Source organism: Cajanus cajan, chromosome 3 (genome assembly GCF_000230855.2).
Source record: "Cajanus cajan strain Asha chromosome 3, NIPB_CcT2T_4, whole genome shotgun sequence".
Taxonomy (NCBI): Eukaryota; Viridiplantae; Streptophyta; class Magnoliopsida; order Fabales; family Fabaceae; genus Cajanus; species Cajanus cajan.
Window position 1 is genome coordinate 40,383,719 of NC_138519.1, and position 13,087 is coordinate 40,396,805.

Below are 13,087 nucleotides of genomic sequence, written 5' to 3' on the forward strand. Positions count from 1 at the left end.
TTCAATCGTTAGATTGAAAGTTCATATCACTTTATATGTTTATATCAAATTTTGTTAAAATTGAACAACTTGAAGGTAATCAAAGTGTTCATATTTTAGTATATTTTGAAATATATATATTACGTCAAATTTTTTTTACAAGAATGAAGTATCAAATCATCTTGAATTAATATAAAATTTTGTATATATGATCTAAGAGTAAAAAACTTTCAATTTAACGATTGAATTTATAAAATTCACATTTAATATAAAGTTATTGAGCGGTGTAAGTAAAAGTTACACTGGTGTTATTATAACCTTTCTCTTTTAAAATATTATTTTTATAAACTAAATTTTAACATTTTAAATAATTTTTAATTAACTTAATTTATTTATTCATCTTAAATCTAAGATATAAAATTCAAAAAATGTATTTATCCTTGTTTAATTTTCTTATCAATTTTTTCTATATTAATTATTAGTAAAATTTAATAACTTTTAATTTAATAATTGGATCGATAAAATTCAACTTATACCATGAGTTATTGAGCAAAGTAACATTATTAAGAATTACTTTGTGAGTCATTTGATTCCTCCTCCTCTCTCTCTCTCTCTCTCTCTCTATATATATATATATATAATTTTTTTGATGATGATTGTGTATCTTATATTAAACAAAATATATATAAAATTGTTAATAAAATATAAGTTTATTAAGATAATATAATATTTCCAAAAGAAGAATATTACTTTTGGTCTAATCTACTATTAAATGTATTCATAATCCTAAACTTTATCAAATTTCACCGTAATTTTTGAACAAAATAATATATAATTTGTACTAAAAATAACTTTTAAATTCTAATTAAATAGGGGTTATATATATATATATGTGTGTGTATTATATTCAAACCTAGAAGTGATTTTTAAGTTATTATTTGTGAAAAGATAATTAATTTACCAAATATCTCATATTTAATTCACCATTAAAATAATAAATTTAATAAATTATTTATTATTTTTTCAATATTCTCGATTTAATCCACAATTAAGATGTATTATTAATTTCACTAACACATAAAGAAAATGTAACATATATATATTTTTTTAATTTTTAGCTTCCTAGGATTAACATAAAACTTTTTTATTCTAAAATAATTTAAAAGATAGAGAAATAAAATTAATATAGTATACTAAAGTATTTTTTTCCTTTTTAACATTTCTAAATGTAATTACATGTCATTATTATTTTATTATTTTATTTTTTTATTGAAAGTAAAATTATATAATTTTGGAGTGTGCATGACTTTGTGTGAATTTTTATTTCAATTTTTGTCTTGTAATTTGCGACGGTTTCTCCCAACTGTCGCAATGTTTGAAAATTTTGCGACGCTTTTTAGAGAAGCTGTCGCAATGTTGAAAAATTTTGCGACGGTTGGGAGAAACCATCGCAATTTTGGAAAATTTTGCGACGATTTTGGGAGAAGCCGTCGCAATGTTGAAAAATTTTGCGATGATTTTGGAAGAAACCATCGCAATGTTGAAAAATTTTGCGACAGTTGGGAGAAACCGTCGTATGAAGGGTCGCAATATCAAAGCGACGACGGTTTCAGGATAACCGTTGCAATTTGTCCGTCGCAATTCATCATTTTCCTTGTAATGCAGGATTGGCCCTCAATCCCTTGCCTGATAGGAATAAACACTTTATGAAAGTTTTTTATTTCACTTTCTGATTGGTCTATTGCGTTCTTTGTGTGATTTTGAGTGTGAATATTTGTTCAATTTCAAGAATAGATATGTTTTGATATGAATTAGAGTGCTCTATGGGTTCCTATAGGAAACTGAGAAATAAGCAAATTTTGAATATTTTCTATTTTGCCTTCTGAGTTTTCTATTGTGTTCCTTGATGATTACTAAGCATGAATATATGTTTAATTTTGAGTTTGGATATGTTTTGATATGAATTAGAGTGCTCTGTGGAGATTATGTGAATATGATGAGACAATATGAAAAATGAATATGAGATATGAAATATGATGATTTGTGACAATGAGACATAATATATGAGTATTTATGACAAGTGAAATGATGAGTCCATGAGTTTGTGAATGTGTGACATGCATCATATGCATTTATGTCATGAGGTACGATATGGAGTACATCGTTAGGGAAGGCCCTCCAAGTGTGAAACATCTTGGAGGAGTTTTAGGGGATAGTGCGGTTTGAAAGGCCTAGTTCTACCCATTTGTGTGCAAGAGTGCACGATTGAGCTGGCATGTACTCCTAGACTACTCTAGGTATGTTGCTTTGGCAGCATACCACATGATATGTGATTATGAGACATGTGACTGGTGCCATGCATGCATTTATGAGTCGAGTCCACGACATCGTTGCATGATAAATGAGTGTGCATGTGATACCATTTGTGTATGTGTGTTATCTATATGTGACTGGTGCTTGTGACTTGTATATTTGTTGTGTGTGTGTTGTCTAACTGTTATTTTTACACCTAAAACTGAGTGAGATGTTTCTCACTCCTCTATTTACGATATGTGTATTTTTATTGTGTTGCAGATGATCATTAGCATGAGGATGTTGGTGATGATGCTTAGGCTTCAATTGAGAGTGCTCTGATAGGATATGTGACATCAGGGCATAGTTAGGACTAGTTTAGGACTTTAGTTTCTTTCTTGTTTGGAAAACCTTTAACTTTATTTCTTTTTTAATTTTCGCAAGTGAACTATGATTATGTATGTGAATGTGAATCCTTTACCTATTTGCTAATTGAGAAAGTTTTTATTCAAATTTTATCTTAAAATTATTGTGTATTATGTCGGGGTAGAGGGTGTTACAAAGCCAAGGGAAGATCATCCATCTTCTTCATGTAACTTTGCCATCATAATGATTATAAATTGTATATTTTATAGTAGTGATACACATGTTAAGAATTAATTGTAGTTTCTAAGTAAGACAACAAGTAAAAAATCTCTCATGTAGTTGTCACCTCTTTTCACTCAAATTTTCTTTGTTTAACACTATTTCGAATATCCTTCAATCTTTGTTTTTCACACGTTAAAAATTTTTTAATTAGATATTAAAAATCAATATTGTTTATAAAAACAATTTTTATCATCTTCTATTATGTTAAGACGATACTAACTATAAAAAAAAAGGAATTACAAAAATTATTTATATACAATTATCTCCTTTCTTATGTCCTTTTTATGTTTTAAAGTAGATGATTTTGAATAAATTCATAAAAGTAGAACACATTATTTTATTTTTGGATAGAATTCAACAATTTTTTTATTGATAGATAAATTTAATCAATAATTAACACTAAATCATACATGAATTTACTCATTATGTAGTATTCAAATTCACTCAATTAACAAATAAACCTATCATTTAGTAGAATTGTTGAAAAATTTATCATTCATATCATAACACATAAATTCACCGTCCTAAATAAGCTTTGCCACCCATAACCAAGCTTGCTAGTTAATCAGTAAACTTATGTATTCATCACTTGCATATTTTCATAACTCCAAAATGTTCATACATTATTAACTATTTAATTGAAATTACATAATCCAAACCCGTCATCAATGTCCAAACTGAAATTGAAAAAAAAAAAGCTTTTCAAATTCTTTGATGCATTCTTCCACACTCAATAAAAAAAAAAAAAGCCTTTCACATTCTTTGATCCATTCTTCCACACTCAGGAAAAAAAACCTCACATTCTTCAATGCATTCTTCCACACTCAATACTAGGAGCATCAAACGCAATTCATGAAACATTTAATCACTCTTTTTGGAAGTACCCTCTGGATTTGCTTCCAAAGTGTCTTGACAATGTTTTGAGTCATCACATAAACAGGAAATTGAATCATTGCAAATATGGTGACAGGAAAGAAAGCAGCACTATATATCAATGTTGAGGTCCAATTCTTCCATTCCAAACGAATGGTTAGCAACATGGTCGCGCTAAATGCCAACATTGTTGTCAACAATGATAAGAACAGCAAAGCAAATCCCAAGTTTAGTTTTCGTGGTAGAGACTTGTGAAAATCCCACAACTCGCATGGGGAAGTGAGGATGGAAAGAAACACCACCACTGAAGCTAGTGAGGTAGCAAGAGCCACAACATCCATGATGGTAAAAAAGAGAAAAACATGAGAATGAAGAAATACGGGAGTACCATTTTCAGTTCCCCCAGGAATGGTGTAGGCTGCAGCAAATACAACTGTAGCAACTAGAATAGCAACAGTTGAGCATGATTGAGCTGTTTCTTTTAACCATTGTTGTGCCTCTTTAAGCATTCCATCATGCTCATTTTCTAACATATCTTCTGGTGTGTGCCCATCTATGTCACAATGCATGTTGTAGTGTTCGGGAATTATTCTTCTCACTTTCTGGACATGCAACAATTTTTTTCGAATCATTACTTTCGTAGTAAATCAATTTATTTTATGTCATTAATTAGGACTGTGCTTGTTGTTAAATACGTTGTTATTTTCCATATGAAATTGGAAGTTTGAGACACATTATCATTATTGTTCCAAAGAAAACATTTTATGCATATGTATGGATTGACACAATTGTGTTTGTATGTATTTTTCTTCAAATAAAAGAAAAGGTAAATATTGAACTGGATTTAGACTTCATGCTACACAAATGCTAAATAAAATTATTTTAAAATTTACATAATTAGAGCATATTTTAATTTAATTTTAAGTGCTATCTAAACACTTTTTAGAAAATTAATTTGGGAGTCACTACTAGATTTTAATCCTTTAGCAATATTTTCTTGTTTACATTTGTTAAAATGTTACTATATATTATATAAATATGTTATTTTGTAACACTTTTTTTTGAAAAATGTCATTATAGATAGAGTAACATTTTTTATTTTAATATTATTTTTTCTAATTGTTTTCAAAATCAAAGTCTCATATTAAGTAAAAAAAAATTACATAAGTTATTTTGCAACATTTTTTTGAAAAATGTTACTATAATTATTTCTAAAATCAAAGTTCCACATTTGAGTAAAAAAAGTATATTTCTCTTATATCTAATTGTAACTCATAATTAAAGTCTCACATCGAATAAATTAATGACTCATAAAGAGTATATATACTAATATAGTTATACTTAAGATAAATGAAATTTGATATTCTATATATAATTAGTGGTGACTAACTAAAAATGTCTTTCCCTAAAAACTTAAGGAATTCCTAGAAGTTTAGGAGACATAAAAATATAATAATTAATAGTAATATTTAAATTAAAATTAATTATTATTTTATAAAGTTAACAAAATATTGGCAACATTATTAAAATATTACAAAAATACTACTTTGATAACATTTAAAAAATGTTACCTAATTATGCAAAAATGTTATTAAAAGCCTTTAACAATATGGACTATATACAACATTTGATAATATGTTACTAAAATAAATTAGCAACATTTATACATAATTAAGTAACATTTTTCAAATGTTGCTAAATACCATTTGTATTGTAGTGAGTTTTTTTATGGCCTTGACATGGAGTTTTGTTTCCCTGCATAATCTAAAAATTTTGGGGATTTTGAGAATTAATTTGAGCATGCACACTAAAACACCTTAAATACATAATAGAAGCTTAATAAAATTTTGGAGTGATAGTTGTTGCACTTGTTTGGCTATTAAAAAACTTCACAGTTCTGGAAGAAAGTGGCAAAAAGGGGCCAAATCTTCAATATTCAAGGTCTAATTAACACTATAAGATCTTAAATGATTAAATTCAATTAAATAAAAAGACCAATTGTTAAGCATTAATATTTCACCTAATGATAGTGATTAAAAAGCATTTAGATACTTTAATAATAAATTTATGATTAAATATAAAATGAACAAATTTTGATTTTGGTTTCTGTATATTTTTTCTTGGTTTTTCATTCTTCTATAGCTTGAAAAATTTATTTTTAGTCCTTCTAAAATATTTTTAGACCTTGTAAAATGAGTAAATTTTGATTTTGAACACTATAAAATATTTTTCATTAGTTTTCATTTTTCTAAAATATAAAATTACTATTTTAGTTCATGACAATGATTTTAATGTAGATAAATAATATTTGTTTTAAGGACATATAAATAAACTTATAGTTGTTATAGATAACATGATATTACTAATAGTTGGTGGGCAACATGATCACTTAACCTTTTAATAAACAAATAAGTAGTTAAAACAATTACATAATAATGAGACTAAAAACAATAGTTCTAAATTTTAGAAGATGAAAAACAAAGAAAAAATTTTACAGTAACCAAAATATAAACGTACTCATTTTGCAAAGAATAAAAACATATTTAACTCATTAATATAAAAAAGAATACGTTCAAAAAGTAAGTTAATCAGCTGTAAAATTGATTCAAATTTTCAAAATAAATTTGAAAAATATTATTTTTAAAATATCACCTTTTGGAATGTTAAAAAAATATAGTCTATTTCTAAGTTATATTTCATTAAAAAAAATATAATTTATTTATATTTTTCTTAGTTGTATGATATTAAATTAAATTGGTTTAAATTTTGTTTTTGTTCAACATAAACTCAAAATTTTTCATGGTGATCTATATATTCTATTTTCATAAAATTCTTATTTAATATAAAAAATTTAGAAATTTTATCTATATTATTTAAGGGTCCAATGCAAGTATAACAAATTTTTATGTCATTTAAATAATTTTGAAATTTCATCCACATTATTTATTTTAGATACTATTTTTCTCTAAAAAATAGTAAACATGCATTTATAGTGAGTCATAATAAAGAGTAAATTAATTACTTACATCATACCAACGTAACTCATCTTGGAGTTGAAATGCCACTCCAGCTAAATGTGCTGCTTTGTAGTAATCCATCCTTGCAATTTCGTGCAATATAGTACGACCTTTGATTGTAATTTGAGGAGCCAATAATTCAAGTGCACCTTTTCTTTGTAAGATTTGAAGGATTTTCTTCTGACGATACCTAACGGCCCTATGCAAGGGGACATTCAAAAAATAAGTATGAGTGGCTGAAAAGCAAACAGCCATTATTAACATACATAATTGCAATAATTAGTCAACACAAAACAAATGTCTTATATTAATATAATTAGACAAGAAGTTTGTCTTTGTTAATACATTTTATTATTTAGTACAATTAAGTAATTAATACATATTATAGGGTCTGTACTAAAACTACGATGCACCATATTAAATTTCATTTATATAAAATATTATCAATCCATTATAGTTAATATAATAGTATTTATTTTGATAATTTTTTATAAACAACAAAACCTTACTTTTCTACTAGTACTTGTAATTTTTCTATAATATTATATATATATATATATATATATATATATAACTTTTTAAGAAAAAAATTTACAAGAGTTAGGCCCATCACTTTTGATTTATCCTTACATGTTCAATATGTTCTGTCCATCCTCATTAACATGAGAAATAGCCTCAGGATGCACATCAAGGAAGTTTTCAACAATTTCTACAATTCCAGTTTTAGCTGCTATAAGTAGTGATGTGCGATCAGATAGAGGATCTTCATCGTTTTTGCGCCTTTCTTCCTTCTTATGTGCAATTAATCTTCTCCTTTTAGCCACATTGAAGGGATGATATGGCATTCTAATCAATATTGACCTTTTGCTATCATTATGAGATATTTGCCATGATAAATCATATTGAACTAAAATATTAGTTAAACATTCAACAAGCCTATGTTTTTTCTTTTCCTTCCACAAATGATTGATCCCTTCAAACTCTGAAATGAAAATAAATAGAAGAAAAGATAATAAGAAATAATTGGTTGAATATAAACATGTCTAAAGGGTTATAAAAATTAAGAAATAATGTCAGCGTTAGACCAAAAGATTTAAAACATTAACATTAACTATTTTAATGTTGATGTGATGGTAGAAAATGAAGAAACAGTCTAACTTAATATATTTATTGCATTATTTTTTTTATTTATCACATGTCTTTTATGCTTCATAGCATTTTCCTATGTAAGTAACTTTTATTTGCATTATTGCATATATCTTTAAATTGAACAATTTATAAGGTTGTAGCTTCAATAAGTTTTCGTGCATAAGTCCATTGTACCATGTAACATCCTTTAAAATAAGATTTTCTAATAATAGTAATACTAAAAATATTAATATGTTTTAAAATATGACGGACCTAGATGTTTATTTGAAGTTATTTTAAAGATGATTTATAAAAAAGAAAATAGGCCTTTAGGGTCTATTTAAAAAGGTCAAGACTAATAAACTCTATTACACACAGTCACAAATTCTAACTTATTCATAGGACATAGAAAAAAAGAGAAAATGAAAAGAAACACGTAGCATAAGATGACCCTTGAGACTCACATCTTCGGGTTAGTGCATCTCTTTGCAAGCTACCCTTTCCACATAATTGTTTGTATGGTCGTTCTATAATATAAACTTTTGTTCTTTATAATTTTATAGTTAATTAAATCATTAATTATGATATAGAATTTTAATGATTAATTCAATATTTTTTCATGAATTGTTGGCACTAGTGCAAAAAAGGGTATTTACGTCACCCAATTTACGTCGCAAACCACAAACACCGACGTTGTAAAAACGCGGTGGCAGTTTCGTAAATAAGTGGAGACTAATTTACGTCGGACCTCTCTTAGACCGACGTAAATTAGGTAATTTACGTCGGGTACCTCCAATCCGACGTTAATTTACGTCGGGTACCACTATTCCGACGTAAATTTACGTCGGTTCCCTGTAGTCCGACGTAAATTTACGTCGGTCCCACCCAAATCCGACGTAAATTTACGTCGGAGTTCAACAAGGGCGACGTAAATTTACGTCGGCGACGCCTTATCCGACGTAATAGTTCTCCTATATTGCCCCCAAAGTCCCATTTTCATTCCCGCGCTCACAGTTTATACGAAATCCTCTGAATTACTTGAGTCTCCCTCTGCGTTTACGGCTACATTCAACGTATCCAAGTTTGTAAGTGTCAGCACGTTGGTCGTTTGAGGTTAGTTTGTTGTCCCCGTAATTTATTTGTTTTTTTTTTGCTATTTGTTCCTCTGGAACGGCCCGTTCTGCAAGGAGCACGGGCCGTTCTCCTTGCAGAACGGGCCGTTCTCCTTGCAGAACGGGCCGTTCTCCTTGCAGAACGGGCCGTTCTGCAAGCAGTACGGGTCGTACCGCATGGAGAACGGCCCGTTCTGCTGGAATTTTTTTTGTTGTAATTTGTTGATCTGGAACGTCCCGTTCTAGTTTCAGTACGGCCGTTCCAGATGCATTAAAGAAGAGACTTTTTTAGGCATTGACCTTTAGTTTACCATCGATTTTTTAGGGTTGTAGTTTAGGTTAAAAAAATTATGAATAACTGAGTCAATAGTTAATTTGTGTTAATATATAGATAATGAATCGAAGTTGGATGAATGCAAGTCGCATTAGTCAAGAGTACAGAAATGGAGTTGAAGAGTTCTTACAATTTGCAAGAGAAAATGGGAAACCCATCAAAGGGGCATATTATTGTCCATGTGTTCGATGTTTGAATCAGATACGTCAAGAAGTTGGAGAAATACGTGATCACCTGTTTATATTGTCTATTCAATTAATTCATTGTTTTAATAATGACAGTTTAATTTTTTCAGGATTATGGAGGATTCTGGGTCTGGCAGTGGAAGGAGGGAAGGTAGATCTGTCACTCGATTGTCTGGGTTGACAGCTGGGCGCATTGCCAAGGAGAGGACATCGGTTGAGGTGGATCCTCGTTCTGGCAAGGCATCAGGCCCAAATGCTGCCAAGTTTAAGAGCTATTTGGGAGTCCTAGCTCGACGACATGTTTCTATTATCATTCCATCATGGGATGACGTTCAGGAGGTTGACAAGAACCTCATGTGGCAGGATATTCAGGTATATACTTTCACATCCTTTCAATATTATATAACTTAAATACATTATTTATTATTTGTTGTTATTTTCATAGCAAAATTTTGACATTCCCAACACTGAGGGCATGAGGAGGAAGATGTTATCTGCCCTTGCCAGCAGGTGGAGAGACTTCAAGACTTTCTTGACACGGGAGTATGTATTTGGAGAGCGCCAAAATGAGACTCCCTGTCTAAAGTACCAGATCACTGATGAGGAGTGGATGCAATTTTGTGCCACTCGATTGGACCCTTCGTGGCAGGTTAGTTATCGATAACTTTTACATTGACACAAATACTTAAGGTATATTTTAATTTATCTCATTTTTTTTTGTATTATTGCAGGCTAAAAGAATAGCTGCCCAAGAACGACAAGCCAAGAATGATGCACCCCATCTATTGTCAAGAGGGGGATATGAAAGAAAAAAAAAAGCAAATGAAGAAGGCTAGGGCACAGGCAGCAGGGGTTGAGGATGTTGACCGTGTGGAGTCACCTCCCCGCCATGAGATGTGGATAGCAGCCCGGACAAAACCAGATGGGCAAATGACTTCTGAGTCTGCAAGGGTCGTTGCTAATAAAATAGTAAGTAAAAATATACAAATTAAGACTCTTCATTTCAACTCATTTAATTCATAAGATTTTTTAATCTTCCTTATTGTTGCAGGAGGATTTAGTTGAGCAGAGCACCCAAGGCTCATTTGTTTCCGATGGTCGGAATGATATCCTCACAACGGCCATAGGAAAGCCAGAGCACGGAGGTCGTGTGCGTGGTGTTGGTGGTTCTTGGAGCCACCGAGATTTCTTTGGTGGCCGATCATCGAGGAGCACTGTCGACTCTTGCAGTCAAGAGGTTATACAGAAATTGGAGCAGAGATTGAAGATGCAGTTTGAAGAGAAACTGAAGAATATTGAAAAACAGTTTGAAGAGAAGTTTGAACTTTTGGCTCGTTCTCAGCAACAGACTGCAGTTGCTCATGATGGTGTTCGAGTCAGCACTAAAGGGAGTTGTGCTGCTCCAAATTTCTCAGGGGAACATGCTCACACTGATGTACCAAACCAGTGCGAGTTATATGTTGAGGATGACCCCCCACGGTTAGTGGCTATTGGCCGAGTATTTGAGGGTGGCTCAACCATCCATGGTGTCCCTCTACAGCCAGACTGGACACGGGTTGTGGTTGACCAAGTTCAAGATGCTGCTGCTCCAGTGCCTTTGCCCAATACAGAGGTTCAACTAGTGGGGCAGGCAACCGGCACATTCTTAGCTTGGCCAAAATGTTTGGTCATGCCGCTTTCAGCACGGGCAAAGGTAATTATATTATTGCTCTTTTAGATTCTTATAATTCTATTATTGTTTAACTAATTTTCATTATTTCTTTAGGATTTTATCGATCGTGGTAAGGAGGTCATGAGAGAACCTCATGTTCATGATGCTAATATCGCAGAAGCTGAGGATGATCCCATATCTAAGCTTCTAATCAAATTACCACGATTAAAGAAGCAACCAATTCAATTGCAGTGGGACATTAGAGTTTTTGGAGTTGATAGCTCTGATGTTCCACTATACATATCTCTGCCTGATGCATTAGAGATTGTTGGGGGAACCTCCATGTTAAATATATCTATCATACAGTTGTGGGCCATGTAAGTCATATTTTCTTTTATGAGTCTAAATTTACAATAATTACATTTAACTTATAATAATTATTTGTGTTAGGTACATGGACAAATTGAGTGTGGAGCAAGCACAAGCAGAAGTATATGGATTTATTGAGCCTCAATCCATCCAAAAATCAGGAAACACTCAGGTCCAGATCCAACAATATATGCAAACATGGATGAGTGACTCAAGAAGACATATATACATGGCTCCATACATTGACGGGTTAGTTTTTTAATTGATTTTTTAATCATGGTAATTTTTTAACTGATTTGTTTGTCATACAATGTAGGTCTCATTGGCAGTTAATGGTAATCATTCCTAAGGAATATACCGTGGTGTGGTTTTGTTCACTTCATCGAAAACCAAGCCAGGAAATTAAAAGCCAATTACATGGGTAACTAAATTTTTTCATTATGTTTTAACACTGTAATTATATATATTGGCTAACATTTATTTTTATTTCAATTAATTAGAATCGTGTCTGGAGTTAATATATTAAGTGGAAGAGCCAGATCATCAAAGTCATTGCATTTCATATACCCTAAGGTTAGCAAATTAATTCATACAGTCAATAATATTTAAATTTATTGACTTTGGAATTAATAGTTATTTGTTTCTCATTTTAGTGTAATAAGCAACAAGACTCGTTTGAATGTGGCTATTACATCATGTATTGGATGAAAGCCATAGTTTCTGCGGGTATTATTGATTCTTGGGCGCAGGTAATTCATATCAAAATTTATTTAACTATATTTACCTTTAGAATAATTAACATTGCATATTAATGACACTTAAATTACCCTTTCAGGTCTTTCAAGATCCATCTCCATTGCCCGAAGATGAGATGCTCAAGATAAGAGAACAATGGGCAACTTTTTTTCTAAGTTTAGTTAGTTAGATATTATGTTTATAGTTTGATAGTTAGTTATTTAGATAGCATTGACAAACATGTTTTATAGCTTTTTTAGGATAATAGGATTTACATTGTCATAATTTATGTTTTTTAAGATTTATATATTATTTTCTTTTTGTCATTCAATTTTGAAATACAATTTGAATTTCTATTCTGGACTGTCTGGTTTAGATTTGGTATTCTGGATTATATTTATATGCAGGTGTTGGGTATATCAATTTACAAACGTTTTTAAAAAAAAAACTGCCACAATTTACGTCGGACATGGCGTTGTCCGACGTAAATTTACGTCGGGCCTTGCAATGACCGACGTAAATTTACGTCGGACAAGGCCACGTCCGACGAAAATTGTGGCACGATTTTGACCCTTTTTACGTCGGTCTGAAAAATTTCCCGACGTAAATTTACGTCGTCTTCCAGTGGCGACGTAAATTTACGACTCCCGTATTAACGTCAGACCCTTTTCCGACGTAAAAGGGTCAAAATACACGACGTAAAACACCCTTTGTGTACTAGTGTGGAGTCTTAATCACTACAAGAAAAAGTCAAATTTCTCACG

General features: G+C 30.8%; 2 protein-coding genes across 4 annotated transcripts in view; one reads left to right on the forward strand and one right to left on the reverse strand.

Annotated features, from left to right (window-relative positions):
• Window positions 1-3,048: 3,048 nt before the first annotated feature.
• Window positions 3,049-13,087, reverse strand: part of LOC109790540 (uncharacterized) — a 40,905-nt gene continuing 30,866 nt past the window's right edge. Inside the window, exons 5-7 of the mRNA XM_083070906.1 lie at window positions 7,440-7,791; window positions 6,819-7,008; window positions 3,049-4,394 (exon numbers count right to left, since the gene is read on the reverse strand). Coding sequence (XP_082927032.1) covers window positions 3,759-4,394; window positions 6,819-7,008; window positions 7,440-7,791 — 1,178 coding nt within the window. The 3' untranslated portion in view covers window positions 3,049-3,758. The remainder of the gene's footprint in view (window positions 4,395-6,818; window positions 7,009-7,439; window positions 7,792-13,087) is intronic.
• Window positions 7,895-12,863, forward strand: LOC145955759 (uncharacterized). Of its 3 annotated transcripts, none has more exons than XR_014432452.1 (7): window positions 7,895-9,050; window positions 9,679-10,217; window positions 10,300-10,537; window positions 10,620-11,261; window positions 11,334-11,596; window positions 11,670-12,337; window positions 12,424-12,863. XR_014432452.1 is itself a non-coding variant. In XM_083070908.1 (7 exons), the coding sequence occupies exons 4-7, from the start codon at window positions 10,337-10,339 to the stop codon at window positions 11,848-11,850; spliced, it is 1,287 nt and encodes a 428-aa protein (XP_082927034.1). In that variant the 5' UTR covers window positions 7,895-9,050; window positions 9,679-9,940; window positions 10,014-10,217; window positions 10,300-10,336; the 3' UTR covers window positions 11,851-12,863. The 3 variants fall into 3 exon arrangements, 2 of the variants coding, with proteins under 2 accessions (XP_082927034.1, XP_082927033.1); XM_083070908.1 differs by having other exon boundaries at window positions 9,679-9,940; window positions 10,014-10,217; window positions 11,670-12,863; XM_083070907.1 differs by having other exon boundaries at window positions 11,670-12,863.